Source organism: Centroberyx affinis, unplaced genomic scaffold, assembly GCF_046629955.1.
Source record: "Centroberyx affinis isolate AG114_WGS23_722 - 3 ecotype Tasmania unplaced genomic scaffold, CSIRO-AGI_Caff_v1 ptg000213l_1, whole genome shotgun sequence".
In the NCBI taxonomy this organism is placed as follows: Eukaryota; Metazoa; Chordata; class Actinopteri; order Beryciformes; family Berycidae; genus Centroberyx; species Centroberyx affinis.
The window spans coordinates 34,168-48,584 of record NW_027278904.1 but is presented as its reverse complement, the minus strand read 5'-3'; the positions used below and the strand labels follow the sequence as shown (position 1 = coordinate 48,584).

At 43.6% G+C, this 14,417-nt stretch overlaps 1 protein-coding gene across 1 annotated transcript in view; it reads right to left on the bottom strand.

Moving 5' to 3' along the window:
• The window catches only part of LOC139662253 (glypican-1-like), a 60,813-nt gene extending 47,167 nt beyond the window's left edge, over nucleotides 1-13,646 (bottom strand). Inside the window, exons 1-2 of the mRNA XM_071540897.1 lie at nucleotides 13,537-13,646; nucleotides 12,820-13,391 (exon numbers count right to left, since the gene is read on the bottom strand). Of these exons, the coding sequence (XP_071396998.1) occupies nucleotides 12,820-12,979 (160 nt within the window). The 5' untranslated portion in view covers nucleotides 12,980-13,391; nucleotides 13,537-13,646. The remainder of the gene's footprint in view (nucleotides 1-12,819; nucleotides 13,392-13,536) is intronic.
• Nucleotides 13,647-14,417: the final 771 nt, after the last annotated feature.

Genomic DNA, 14,417 nt, shown 5'->3' with positions numbered 1-14,417 from the left:
ACACACACAGACACACACACACACACACACACACACAGACACATAAACACATTGAAGAAACACATAAGAAACACGCGGGAGCCAGCCATGCACTAAGCTTGGGTTGACAGAGTTCATTTGGAAGATGTAAAATATTTATGAGCGAAGACTCTGCAGGGGAGGAAGAAGAGATGAAAATAGAGAGGGAGAGATGGAAGTAGTGCAAATAACGAGACGTATGAAACGACGGAGAGTGGGCCTAACTGAAATGCCCTCTGTTACAGCTGAGCGGAAGAAATGTAAGCTGAATAAGTCATTGTCATTTCAAGTTCATTAGCTCGCTGCTTGCCTTCCCCTCCTGGGAGGAAGGAGAGAAGGGGAGCACGCTGCAGCCTTTTAACACCTCTGAGGGGAGCAGATCAACCTTTCCTTCCCACTCCTGCTCCATCCTTTCATTTGGTTTCATTGTACTAGCACTTCACTAACAGCTGGTCAAAGAGCCAGTAGCATGTGGAGGAGATATACTGTTTTTAGTAGAGATGCACCGATTGCAATTTTCTTGGCCGATTCCGATTTCCGATTTTTTAAAAGTCTGACCTGCCGATTCTGATTTTGGCCGATTCCGATTTTCTTTCTAAGAACTATAATTGACAGCACACACAAACATTTTTGTAACTTTTCTTTAATGGAAAATTAAAATTCAATTGTATGTTCATAATAAAACATTGACTATTAATAACTTACATTTTCTCCAAAACTGCACCAGGTTACAGGACCTTCTCTCACTCTCACTCAAACAAATCTCAAAATAAAAAAGTGCTCCAGGTTACTGGACAGAGCTTTTTTGAACAAATAAAATCCAAATGAAAATGAATTGCAGTATATCCCACTTTATACTTTCCCGAAAGAAAACAGGTGCAACAGATCTATATAACAACACACCGACTATTACTATTATGGACTATTATACAACAGGTAGTTCCGACCAAGCGATCTGATTGGTCAACTAGACATTTAGAACGTGATCAAATCAGCATGACAGCACACCTAGCCGTGCTCATCACTAAATATTACTCCGCCATATTATCATACAATATATTTAAATATAACGCTACGCTAACTCTGTTCAGCCTTGATGTTACCAGACGCTCTGCCATCCATCAGCTGTGCCGGTGAGTCGGTGACACGGCGCTACTAGCTTAAAAATACATGTGAAGTTCGCGGACATAGCAGCTTAATCTGTCCATGGAAAAATTATTTTTTTCAGCAGATATCTTAGTTACAACAAGATTGAGCTAGCAAGGCAGTTTTGTGTTTATATGTGTGGTATTTATTCAGTTTAGGAAATCCCGCGATCTCTAGAAAGCATTAGCTCAAGTTGGCTGGCTGACTCAACAGGGACTAGAAATCGTCTCTGTTGCAGGTCGTTACTAAGGCTCCGCCTACTTGCTGGAGTAGTAAACTAGGTTCCATTACATAGGAGTCTACTGACGTGACTGATTATTTTCCAGTTATTAGTCAGACCCCATGTATTTCCAGGGAAACGGAGATAACACTAGCAAACTTTTTTTTATTTTGAGAGCGAATTGCCCCACAATATGAATACATTTTGTTTGTATCTTTTATTTTGTTGGTAACTGTTGTATAATCGCAATATTACACTCGAGGGTGTGCGTTACCGTCATTATTGGCAGGACAGTGATGCGGTCAGTAAGCATCATGGTAACGCACACCCTCTCGTGTAATATTGCTTAATTACAGCTGAGTTTTTACCGTTGTCTTGAATTTGACCGGCACAGAATCGGATATATGAGACTGATCGGCCGGACACCGGTCATGGCCGATCAGCTGAAAACCGGCCGATTCCGGTCACCGGCCGATCGATCGGTGCATCTCTAGTTTTTAGTTGTTTTATGTACTGACGTGGTATCCACAGATGGGGTCCAGGACCTTTCTCGGGTCACCATAACACAGAGATCCTGACTAAAGTGAGTAAGAGAGAGAGATTGTTTGTGTGTGTGTGTGTGTGTGTGTGTCTGCGTGTCTGTCTTCAGCAGGAAAAGTGGACAAAAGGACAAAAAAAAGGTCTTAGGTCATAAAAGCCATGCTATAGCAGCAAACAGGAAGACAATCGGCTGTAATTACACATTTTCCTCTGTAATTATGAGTTTTTTTTACATGTGCCCCTCCTCTCACAAGGCCTTAGTAATCGTCTGGGCATTCCCTCTCATCCATCCGCAGTCATTCACGCTATACCTCCAGATCTAAATGGCCAAGCATCTGGTCAAGCCAAATAACCAAACCGCCATGACCTACAGGGGCTTTCCTAAGCCACAAATAACCGTGAGAGATGATGTCACATAAAACCAGATCGTACTATCTAATTACAGAAAAATGTGCTTCGGAAGCAAAAACCCAACAGGAGAGCAGAGTTGTAGTGGACTCAATGAAAGTGAACGGCCCAGAAAGAACCGAAGAAAGCTGCTTCAGCACAAACTGAACTAGGGGAGACAGAGGAAAAGAGTCCGTGCTGCACAGCTAGAAGGACTAATTTGGATACTCCCATGGCTGGAAGAACTAATGGTTAGGCACCCAGGACCTCTGTACTTAAAGTCAGTTATACAATGATCATCCCCCAGTGGTGCCTGAGGAGAGGGAGACATGGTGGGAGCACTAAACCCAGCCAAGCTGTGCTTGCTAGGCCCCCAGGCAGCCAATAAGGCAACACACAGATTCCACTTTAATTACATTCAAACTCAGAGCAAGGGAAATTGGGAGTGGGTGAAAGTGAGCGTGAGAAAAGAAATAAACGGAAACCCATGTGAGAAGATTTTAAGAGAATACCAGAAAGATGTTTGTCCATGTTGTGGGAAAATTCAGAAATCATGTAGGGTAGCACTGACTTTAAAAGGGAGCACCACTCAAATTTAGATTTCATTTATCTTATTCCTTCGTCTTTCTTCCAGAGCAAGAAAACAGAGGATTAAGGCTCTTGGGATGTCGTCAGGTGTTAAGTCTGGAGCCACTCCATAGACAATAAAGTGAGAAAGATAGTAAAGGTGACTGGGAGAGCACTCAGGGACTTGGTCTTGAATTCTTGAAACATATGGTTTTTATGTTCAGTGTAAATTGAATGGTGAAATAGATCACAAAAAACATAGAGCACATACCGGTCCTATAGCTCATAAATAACTATTAACAACAAACATGCCATGTTTATGGAAAATAATCTGTAAGAAAGCAGTCAATGTCTTATAAAACGAGTAGATAGAGAAAGAGAGAAAGCTGGAGAGAGAAAGACGCCATAGGGAGAGAGAGAGAGAGAAAAAGAAAGAGACAGAGAGAGAGAGGGAGAGAGAGATGGGGGAAAATAATGATGATAATGGAAACCGGTGCAAAATAATTTGTCTTGATGAGAGACAATCTAAAGGAACTTATGAATGCCAAGCAATAATAAGGCAAAGTAATGGCATTGTGGAGAGACAAACTGCACTTGCCTACAGCGCCTGAAAAAAAATAAGAATTTATGAGGTCCTCCAAAATTGGCAAATTAAAAAGTCAAACAGAGCACTGTCAGATAGTGAGAGAATTGATAGAGCCGAGCAGAAAGTGGCAGAGACAGACTGTTCTGCATCTTAAGTGCGGAAACGTACTTCTAGTTTGGAAAGATTATGGAGAATAATGTTTAGACCTCAGGGGAGAGGAGGAGAAGCTGGAGACAAAGGAGATATATTCACTAGAGACTTAAAACACCTGAGATATCTCCCTCAAACACACACACACACACACACACATGTACAGCGGGCTTGACAACTTACAGTCTAGTTTCTACATAACTAACTGCTGTACTATTTTATTCTTCCAGGATGTCAGCTACAGCATAGTGTTTTTTAATAAGAAGCTACGGGCGGAAATAAGGGCCAGTGTTGAGCAGAGCGGAACAGAAATGATTGTTTATCAAAGGGAGGTGTGTAGTTTAGGGAGGCGTGTAGTGTAGCGACTGAGTGTGTGTCCTATCTTTATTAAATCAGTATTGCGTGCGCCAGGCACTAGTGCATTGAGGTGGTGGACACATTTCAGGCATTCAACAGTGAGAAGACACCTTGCTGATTTTATTATCCACCGCTATCTTATTATACAGCTCCAATGTCTTCATCACCTCAATTCCTAGTTCTTCTTACTCTGTTTTTTATCTTTGAGAGATGGGAGATGGGAGGGCTGTCTCCATCAGAGGATATCCATCTAACTTAGCAATTATATATATGTGTGTGTGTGTGTGTGTGTGTGTGTGTGTTTGTGCATCCCTGTGGGCCTGTTGGAGCTGTTGCCATAGTGCCATAGCCACAGGATTTCCCTTATGGGATGTGTCTCTTAGCCAAAAGAGCAAGAGTCTTCCAAGAAATACTCCGATCCACAGCTGCAGACAGTGTGCATGTGTGTGTCGGCGTAGGGCGTGTCGCCCTGTAAAATTCATACTGCGTGCCTGCACTTAATATGGTAGTGGGCATCTTGGTTTGGGTCTGTGCCATCTGTCAAGCAGTGGGAGGGAATAAGGAGAGGTAGCTGGAACAGCGCTGTATAATGCAGAAGCGCAGCCACACAGAGAGCTAATGCCGATTCCTTGTCACTTCAAATAGTCACCTAGTCTACACAAAGCACTGCTAGAGGGGACATGATCCACAACAGCTTGGCCTGGCAAACACGCACACACACACACTTACAAACTGACAACAAGGCAAAACAGAGAGCGGCCCTGACGTCGACACCATCAAGATACACACACACGCACACACACTCACACACACATACATGCATGCCTGCCACACATCACACACAATGACAGCAGAGACAGAGGAAGCGGGTTTATATCATCCTCGCTACTTCTTTAGAAGTCATACAGAGTGCGCACATCTGTGACACACACACACACAGATGGATATATACACACACTCACTCATGGACACATGGGCACGCACACATACACGCACGCACGCACACACACACACACACACCAACAACAACCAGAGACAGAGAGGAGTCTTGCTGTGACGGGGGAATAATTCTCAGTTTGACACAGCCAATTCCTCTGAAGACAAAGGAGACATACACAGACTGCGGCCCCCAAAGGAACAAGACACATGCCCACACACACACTCACACACACACACACACACACACACACACACACACACACACACACACACTTTAACACATGCACACAAGCCTGTTGCAATGACACTGCAACCCCCTGTGGTGACAAAAAGGACTGGCCTGTGCTGTAATCTGTTTGTGTGCGTGTGTGTATGTGCATGTGTGTGTGTGTGTGTGTGTGTGTGTGTGTGCGCGCGCTTGCCAAGGGAGGCCTGTACGTGTGAACTCCCACTCTCACATCAGAGGAGCAACAGGGAACAAAAGAAAAGAGGAGCGCAAAAAGAGAGAAAGAGAGAGAGAGAGAGAGAGAGATGGCAGCAGCTGTGGTATAATGGTCAGAGAGGAGACAGGAGATCTTACCTGTCAGGTAAGTAGGTTCATCACACTGTGAAAAGCAATCACCAATCTATCTCAGTCCTCTATTTCCTCCTTTCAAGCCCATATTACACACTGCTGCAAACCATTGTAATTTTCTGAAATTAGTCATAGGAAATAGGAAGGAAAATGGTGAAATGTTTGTCAGACCTTCAGTTCTCTAGCCAACAGTCTGTGCTTGACTACTTTCACAATGTGTGCTTTAGACTATCAACAGGTAGTACTGCAGAATAGATGTGTCTCATTTGCAAAAGGTTTTCCCTCCCTTGTTCCCACCCCATTTAGAGTACAGAGCAACTGAACATGTTTGGACAGACTGCCCTCTAGATTTCCATCTTTCTAACAGTCCTGGGGTATGAAAAGGATCAAACAAGAAACTGCAGCAGAGAAAACAATTTGAAATGGAACTATTCCATCTAGCCTCTTTTACCTCTTTTTCTTGCTTGCTCTCCCCTGTGCGTAGCCAATCGCAGGGCGGAGCAGGGTCTAGCAAGACAGAGCAGACCAGGGCAGCCCAAGTCCCAGTCAGCAGTCCACCAGCCCTCCTTTCCCTCTCTCTCTCTCTCTCTCTCTCTCTCTCTCTCTCTCTCTCCCTCTCTCTCCCTCTCTCTCTCTCTCTGGTGAACATCAAACACACTGTGGTCTGTTTCATGCTCTCTGCAGCCCATTATGGCTTAATGCTTCAAGAGGCTTCTTACTGAGTTCAGCATTTTAACAACTCGAGCGCATTCAGTTGGTAGGCAAACACACATACACAAACCCATGCGAACGGAAACGCACACACAAACACACATTAACACACAGAAGCACAGATGCTGCCAGCACTCACACACACACACACTGGCTTTCAACTGCAGTTGAATTATGAGCCTGTGGACTGTGATACAGAAACAACTGTTGCTTTTGCAGATGCATAGGGCCATGCTGACATTAACCTTCAAATGAGCCTGGGCCCTCTTATCTCCAAGTCGGTTAATGAGTTCCATTCACAACGCGGCAATATGTGATTCAATGGGATCAATTAGTTAGCCACTATATGGAGAATAAGCACAGGACATCAGCCGCGAGATATTAATGCGATTGAGATTAGGCTACAGTCCAGAACAGCCACAATCACAACGCTGCCGGAGCTTATCTCAGCACGCATTGGAAATTTGCTATTTCTATGGTTAAGATTTGTCTGTCCATTTGTGCGGGTATCATGTCAAGGGAAAGGTTGAATATTAAAGGAAGGTTACACCACAAAACAACATACAGCCTATCTAAGTAGCTCCATAGGCAAACAGGAATGTCAGTGCTTCCGATTGGCAAAAAACAATTTTGCTCGGATATTTTTGTTTTCCTAAATTTGGATTCAAGGATTTCAATGAAAACTACAATTAGGGGATGGCTCTCTGTTTACTTCATGCCTCCTCCCTCTCAGGGCCGGAGCTGGTTTGTTATGGTAGTGCACAGGCTAGCAAATTAGCCAGTTAGCTAGTGAACGCTGCTTATTTCCAAAAGCTCAGGTAACTATGACTGAGTAATTTTCGGAATCCCCTTTTGTGCACTGCTGAGGAGATTTTGCAAAGGAGGCAAGAATGAGCTGCAGCCACGAGTCAGGCAGCGTCCCCGGGGAAGAGCGGCTGGGACGGACGGAGGGGCTGGAGAGGCTCGGCTAACAGCGACTGGTGCTGCATGTGCGGATATTGCACAGCTCTGCCCACAGAGATTGAGAGTGTAGGCTAATGCTGCAATGAATGGAACCGGTCATAGTTTTTGCATGAATCCATGGCTGCAACTAACAATAATTTTCATTGTCAATTAATCTGTCGATTATTTTCTCGATTAATTGATTAGTTGTTTGGTCTATAAAATGTCAGAAAATGGTGAAAAATGTCGATCAGTGTTTCCTAAAGCCCAAGATGATGTCCTCAAATGTCTTGTTTTGTCCACAACCCAAAGATATTCAGTTTACTGTCATAGAGGAGTAAAGAAAATATTCACATTTAAGAAGCTGGAATCAGAGAATTTTGACGTATTTTTCTTAAAAAATTACTCAAACCGATTAATCGATTATCAAAATAGTTACCGATTAATTTAATAGTTGACAACTAATCGATTAATCAATTAACCGTTGCAGCTCTACATGAATCCATGGCTGACACTAAAGAACAACATCAGAATTTCGATGCACACGTGGACAGCGGCTTTTAGAAACATTATTCAACGCAACCAACAGGATAAACTTGCGACAGAGAAACACACCAGCCCAAAAAGTAAGTCAGTAAGTAACTGGCTAAACTATACTAACCTGACTTTTGTGACAACTGCGCACCCAGCAAGGGACAGGCATGTTTTGTTGCCTTGTCTCTCCTTATATTATTCTAGGTGTAGGCTAGTCCAGCTAAGTTAGCTAGTTTACTACGCTAGGAATCAATGTTTTTCTCTCCTATCCTGCCTTGGTTGGCCGCACCCCCTTTTGTGAATTGTCCGTACACTGACAATAATGCCAGTGTAGCACAAGGCATGTCAGAAAACTAAGTAAACAATTTCACTAAGCTGGCTACTCTGTGTGTTAGTTTCTCTTCATGCCAATCCTTGCAAAATAGGTGCATAATCCAGGCTGTTAGGCATGGTTAAACTATGTCTAACCCTCCCAGTGTCGCTGTCCTTTAATATGAGCACCCAGTGTATTTTTGGTGAATTTCTGCTGTTTTGTTGCACATTTTGTAGCCTCAGCCTGGCTGGCCGCTGCTTTTTGCTGGCAGTGGGTTCCTGTTTGCATTTAACCTCTGGCTGGGAAGCTGTGTAGGGGGCAGCAAACACACCAGCAGCCATTATCTTATCATTAGCCTCAGTCAAAGAGGTGAGAAAGATGCCCAGGGAGATGTCCTACTGTGTGTGTGTGTGTGTGTGTGTGTGTGTGTGTGTGTGTGTGTGTGTGTGTGTGTGTGTGTAAAAATGCTTTAAGCAGTATGAGCTCAGATCCCACCAAGCACAAAATAAATACAAACACACTGTTACAGTTACAACACTGCTAATAGACGTATACAACCCATATTCACATTCAAGCTTATTAGCTCAAAACATTTCCATACTTTTTGCTGTGGGCCACCAGACAGATCAACCCATGTTTCCAGCCACAAGCCAGTTTTTAGTCAAAAACAGTTCCTAGCAGGCCTGGTAAGCAGGCCTGTAGCACCAGTCCCACTGTATCATTAGCCTAACACTGGTTAGAGATGACACTTCAGAGCACAGAACGACTCACAGTCAGCCTGTAGCAACCGGCAATCAAAAACAACACAAATACAGCATGAGAAAGCCCAATGTCGTACCAAAGCGTTTCCAGCCTTTCTACAGATGCCTCGTGTAGCTTGTCTTTTTGTACAGGATTATATGACATTGAGTGTCTAACACTCATTGCCTGCCAGCTGCTCTCTCAAAGAATGTCTGGTGCCTCTCCCTTTAAGAGTTGATCAGAGAGAGAGAGAGATGAAGAATGTCATCCCCTGAAAGACAAAAAGATAAGTCATCAAGGCTGTAATGACGGGGTGGGACAGGGAGGGGGCAGCGCAGGGAGAAGAGAGATGAGCCTCACAAAAATCAATCATCCACTTTTGGTAAACAGTACACCATAAAAAATCTGTAGCCAAAAATGATCACACTCCACAGAGCTAAACCAACGTCAACACACTTTTTTTCAACAGCATCAATCAGTTTGTGAATACTTGATTATTTGCAAACCATTGCTTTTCATTTCGGCTCAGTTGATACTGTTCCCATGGTCCAGTAAACACTGCTTCAACACAATGACATCAAACAATTCATCCTCAAAGTCAATAGCTTTTTTCCCTTGTGGCCTTTTCTCTAGGGTAAATGACCTAAGAACAGATGACAATCCATGTTGTTATGAGGCGTATCCATATGAAAGCAATATCGTGGAATGAAGAAGAGATTGCTATTTGGGATGGTGGTTCTCAACTAGTTGGAAAGTTAAAACTTGTGTACCTTGGAACTTCAGAGTAATCCTAGGTGTGTCTCTTTATTCAAATGTAGAAAAGGGAAAGGATAAAAGCTGTTGGATCATCTTTAAAACCCTCAATCTTGGCTCTTCATTAAAATGAAACCATATTGGCTTAAGATCACACATATTTGTTTCTAGGCTAATGTATTGCGGGCCTTGTCCAGCTTTTTTTTTGTATATGCTTATCATGTTCTTCTATATGTTTTCTTCTATACATATTCAATAAATGAAGTTTAAAGTTTACATGTACATCAATCAGTTGCTGTTGCAAGGATTTTCGTGTCTTGCAAATGTGCGCAATGGCCTTGAAAAGGTTTTAAAGCCACTGGGATAGGACATAATTCACAGAATTGGGATGCAGTCGTATCTCTCATTCTCCACCCAGAGTGAATCGGGGTGATGGACTCAGCATGCGACCTTGAGTCGGGCCCAGCCAATACATTAGGCTGATCAAGCCCCGGTGTCACAGCAGGAAATATCCTTCCGCAAATGTCAGGGATCATCCTCACCATTCAGGTGGCTCATAATTTGGCAGCATAAATTAAAGCTTTCATGTTTTACTGAGGTGTTTAATATGCCAGACTGGCACGTATGAGCTGTTATTAAGAGCCAAGAGACGGGGACACAGAGAGAAATATTGTCAATGTACATAGCCTCCCCTCTCCCCTCTCTCTCTTTCTGTCTTCCGTCACTTTCTGCCTCTCTCTCATCTCTCTCTTTTTCCTCACATTTCTCTCTGTCTCTCTTTCTGTCCCTCTGTCTGTCTGTCTGTCTCTCTCTCTCTCTCTCTCTCTCTCTCTCTCTCTCTCTCTGTCTCTCGCTCCTATTTTTTTTCTCTGACAGAGCAAGCATTGACCCCAGACTTGAGTATGCTCCACATCATTGATTGAAACAAGAGAAATAGGTGGTGTCATGACAAGACAGATTTGCTCCTCAAAGCATTATGGATTACAGACATTTGGAAGAAAAGGGGCTGTCAAAGGGACCAGCACTGGCGTTAATTCTGTCGATTGATTTATACAGTATGGTCAATCAATTTGATTAGGAGTGTCCCATTACTACTAGGCTCTCACTACCTTATGATGTATGGCATGATGACACGAGCTAACAGCTTCATCACATTACTGCCCCACCCTCAAATCTTTTAATCTCCCTCATTTTCTATCAGTGTAATCACTAGGAAGGATCTATGTCTTTGCATTGGACATCACGTTACATATAGTTATGACGTACTGTTAACATTTCATGTATGCGGCTCATTGGCTAGCAAGGAACTTGAGTGTACTGTAATCAAGAGAATACAGCTAAATTAGTAAACTAGAACAAAAATCCACCAAACTAAAAGTCCCACAAAAATCCACAGCTCATTATATGGAGATTTCTGGCAAGACACAATACTCTCTGTCTCGATGATAGCCCATTTGGCACCACACAAAGTAGAGCAGTTTCCACCTATTTATCACATCTAGTACTGAACTTCAAGTGTATTTCAAAAGATATATTTACAAGACCGTGTGTGGATAACTCTTTAAGTATGCACAAGGGATTCTAAACCCTTATAGTGTTATAGTCGTGGTCTACCTATTGAGTTATATATAATCAACCTGAATGTGTGACCTTTAGGCAAATACTGCTGGAATTCAGGACTGAATGCCTCAGTACCGTTCAGTCTGCACTAATGAACAAACATCACTGTCTTCTATGGCCAGGAACAGGGGAGAAGAGTTTATCTGTGTAGTCACACCAGCTTATCACTCCGTAGAAAATGAATTGGAGAACGTGGAAAAGGTGACTGAGACAGAATCTAGAAGGATTTTCTGGGGATAAGGGTATATTATCGGATTGGGAACTGATAGCTGTATTATAATCTAAAACTCATTTGGTGGCAAAATTCCACAGTCTCTCAGTGAGAGGCTTTAGATTGTTAGGACCTCACAGATTAGCGCCGTGCTTCTCTGATCTGAAGTTTTTGGAAGAGAGTTGTTCACATTCACTAATTTTTTTAAATTTAAATGTAAGTGAATGTGAATTTTAAATGGAGTTATATTCCCTTTGAATCTGCACCCAGGAAAGCAGTTGTGAGAGTATGCATGGTCATGGTCTCCTTTCTTGTCCATGCATGTACGACTGTAACTGTAGAACTAGAAATTGCAGTGAACTGCAAGTGTGTGTGTGTTTGTGTGTGTGTTTGTGCCTGTGTGCGTGAAAGCAGTGCACAGAATTCCAGGGAAGGCACACGTGTAATCATCTGAACTGCAGAGTGGCTTGTGACTGTGTCTATGAAAAGAGCCCTCTGACATCAGACCATGACACAGGGTGCAACATCATATCTGCGCGGTTACGGCATGTGGTCAAGTGACCGCCTGTTAATTTCTAAGGAAGAATTCCTTGCAAATAGTCCAGACATACAAAGAAGGAGAAAGAGTAGGGAGTAGCTTAGAGAGTAGCAGCTTAGTTTAGAGTGACTTCGAGAAATAGGGAGATGGAGAAAGGAGGAAAGAAAATAAAGTTCCATTTGTGCATCAGTATTGCTCAGAGATGTCAAGTGTGAGGGATTTTAGGGGATTTACCTCCTATTTTTGATCAGGAGTCAGACAGCAATACAGTCTGTGACATGTCTGTACTCTCCTAATATCTTTTCAAAGCAGTGTTTCATCTTTAGTGATACAGTATAGCCAAGAGCTAGAGACATGAAACGCTAGACCGGCTTAAAAGAGGTGTAGCTGGGTAGTTGGCTCTGATAAATCGAGTCCTGCTGAGAAAGAAAGTATAGTAGCACAACAAAACAAACTAAAAATGCTTCATTTGAAGCCAGGGGTTAACAAAACATTTTTCAACAAGTTAAAATATCCTATAAGCTACAGTGAGCACAGAGCACAAAGTCTGTGTGGACCAACAACACTCAAACCTATCATTTATGCATTTCTGTAGGATATGTCAGATCTACAGAATGGGCCTGCACGAGACAGTCAAAAGTGCCACTGCAGGTGCGACTTTGGCCGTATAATTGACTAATATTCCTATAGGGACTTAGAGTAGAGTCATTGTGGTACTCAGTAGTCAGTTCACAGCCACCGTGTCGTACTTTAATGTATAGCCTACTGTATCTATTATGGTGTAACTTAAAGAATTTCTGTGGTACAATATTTGGACAGATGGTAGCAGAGTGATATGATCATATAGTAGCTTATCCTCATAGTTCTTTTTTGTAACGAGGCGTGTGACCAGATTTGATCCAGAGAAAGATTGCGCACAGCGTGAACGCAACAGACTTTGATCAAGCTACTGTATATTTCAAGGCCGCTTACCTGATATTTCGGACTGAGGGAGACCGTCCAGGGGGAATCCTTTCCCGCTGTAAAACTGTCTGATATCCGAACAACTCCGGGCTTTGCCGGTCCCTTTGTCCCCATAAGCTGGTGCCGTTAGAGAGCACAGTGCCAGAGTCGCAATGATGAAGGAATCCATCCCAGCCAGCTGCTGTGTGTGAACTCAGTCAAGTGCAAATCCGAGCGAGGAGCGAAGCGATCGTGTTGAGTCCTAAACGGAGCGGAGACTCCCAGTTAGCAGCCGTGTGTCAAACAGAGCTACTGATTGCTGTTGCTGCGCGTAAAATATCCTCCACCTTCCTGTCCCCCTCCTGCCCTTTTAGTGCGTCTAGTGCGTCTCGTCTCCGCGCACTGCTGCACGGCACAGGAGCGACTCTTCACAGCGCACAGGTCCCGTTTCTTTCCCGAGCGCAGCGCAGGGCCGATCCGGACAGGACAGGAGCTCGTTTTGACTTGGGTCCCAAATAACTGGAGCCTTTCACGCAATGGCCAGGATGATTGCTGCTCTCCAGTCTTATCCACTGTTATTGATACTCAATATATTGGCTCACCTAGGGAGGGGGAGAAGCAATAGAGGAAAGAATTAGGTTACACATTTAAAGCTGAAATAATTCAACTCATGCAGAAAATAGCACTGTATTGCGCTGACGCCGTGCAGTCTGGATAGCGACTGTGGTTCTGTCGCCATACGCCTACCGGCAATGACAGCCCCGGCGATCTGGGTAACGGGGTGCGCACAGACAGTTACCGCAGCTCTATAACCCGTTCAGGTTTTACGGAACGATGCTATCCCAGCGCTGCCACTCGGTGGAATGAGGAGGAGGAGGCGGGGGGAAGAGAGAGAGAGAGAGAGAGAGAGAGAGAGCGAGCGAGCGAGCGAGAGCGACTGCACGAGGTTACATGTTCCTTCCTTACATTTGTGCTTTATTCTCTCATCTTAAATATTATTTTTAGAAGAACATTTGCTCTTTTAGTTGGAGGGGCCTACATATGTCTAACATGATTGATTGTTAGGTTGAGGTTCGGAAATTTTATATGGCCTTTTGTCTGACATTTTCTTTTCACCTACAATGGTAATGAGCTAGTTGAGTGTGCTTATTTGTGCTGTTTGGTGAATCACAACACGGTCCAGCCTAGTTCAGAGTGAAAGAATGTGCACTGTGTCCTGACAGCTTGATCGCTACAAGCCAGGTGTCACAGGTGGACCGTGGGCGTGTCCTCGACCCCAGGTATCCACCCACCAATACAGGTCAATGTTAAGTTGCTCTCCTCCAGTCTGCATGTGCACATGCGCCATCACTCCTCAAGGTGCAATTAAACAGCCAGCAAGTCACTACCTGCCCAGTGATGTTCCCAGATTACCTGTCACCTGCTGAATGCCTTCATTATCTGTGTGTGTGTGTGTGTGTGCGCGCGTGTGCGTGTGTGCATGCGTAGCGTATGTGTTTGTTGATTCATAACATGAGCCTCAAAATTGTGTGTGCTTTTACACTTCTTCACTTAAGGGCATGGAAAGCAAGGTAAAGCACAAGAAAAATGAACTATAGTACTTTAGTAGCTACTAAAAATAAGTTTGC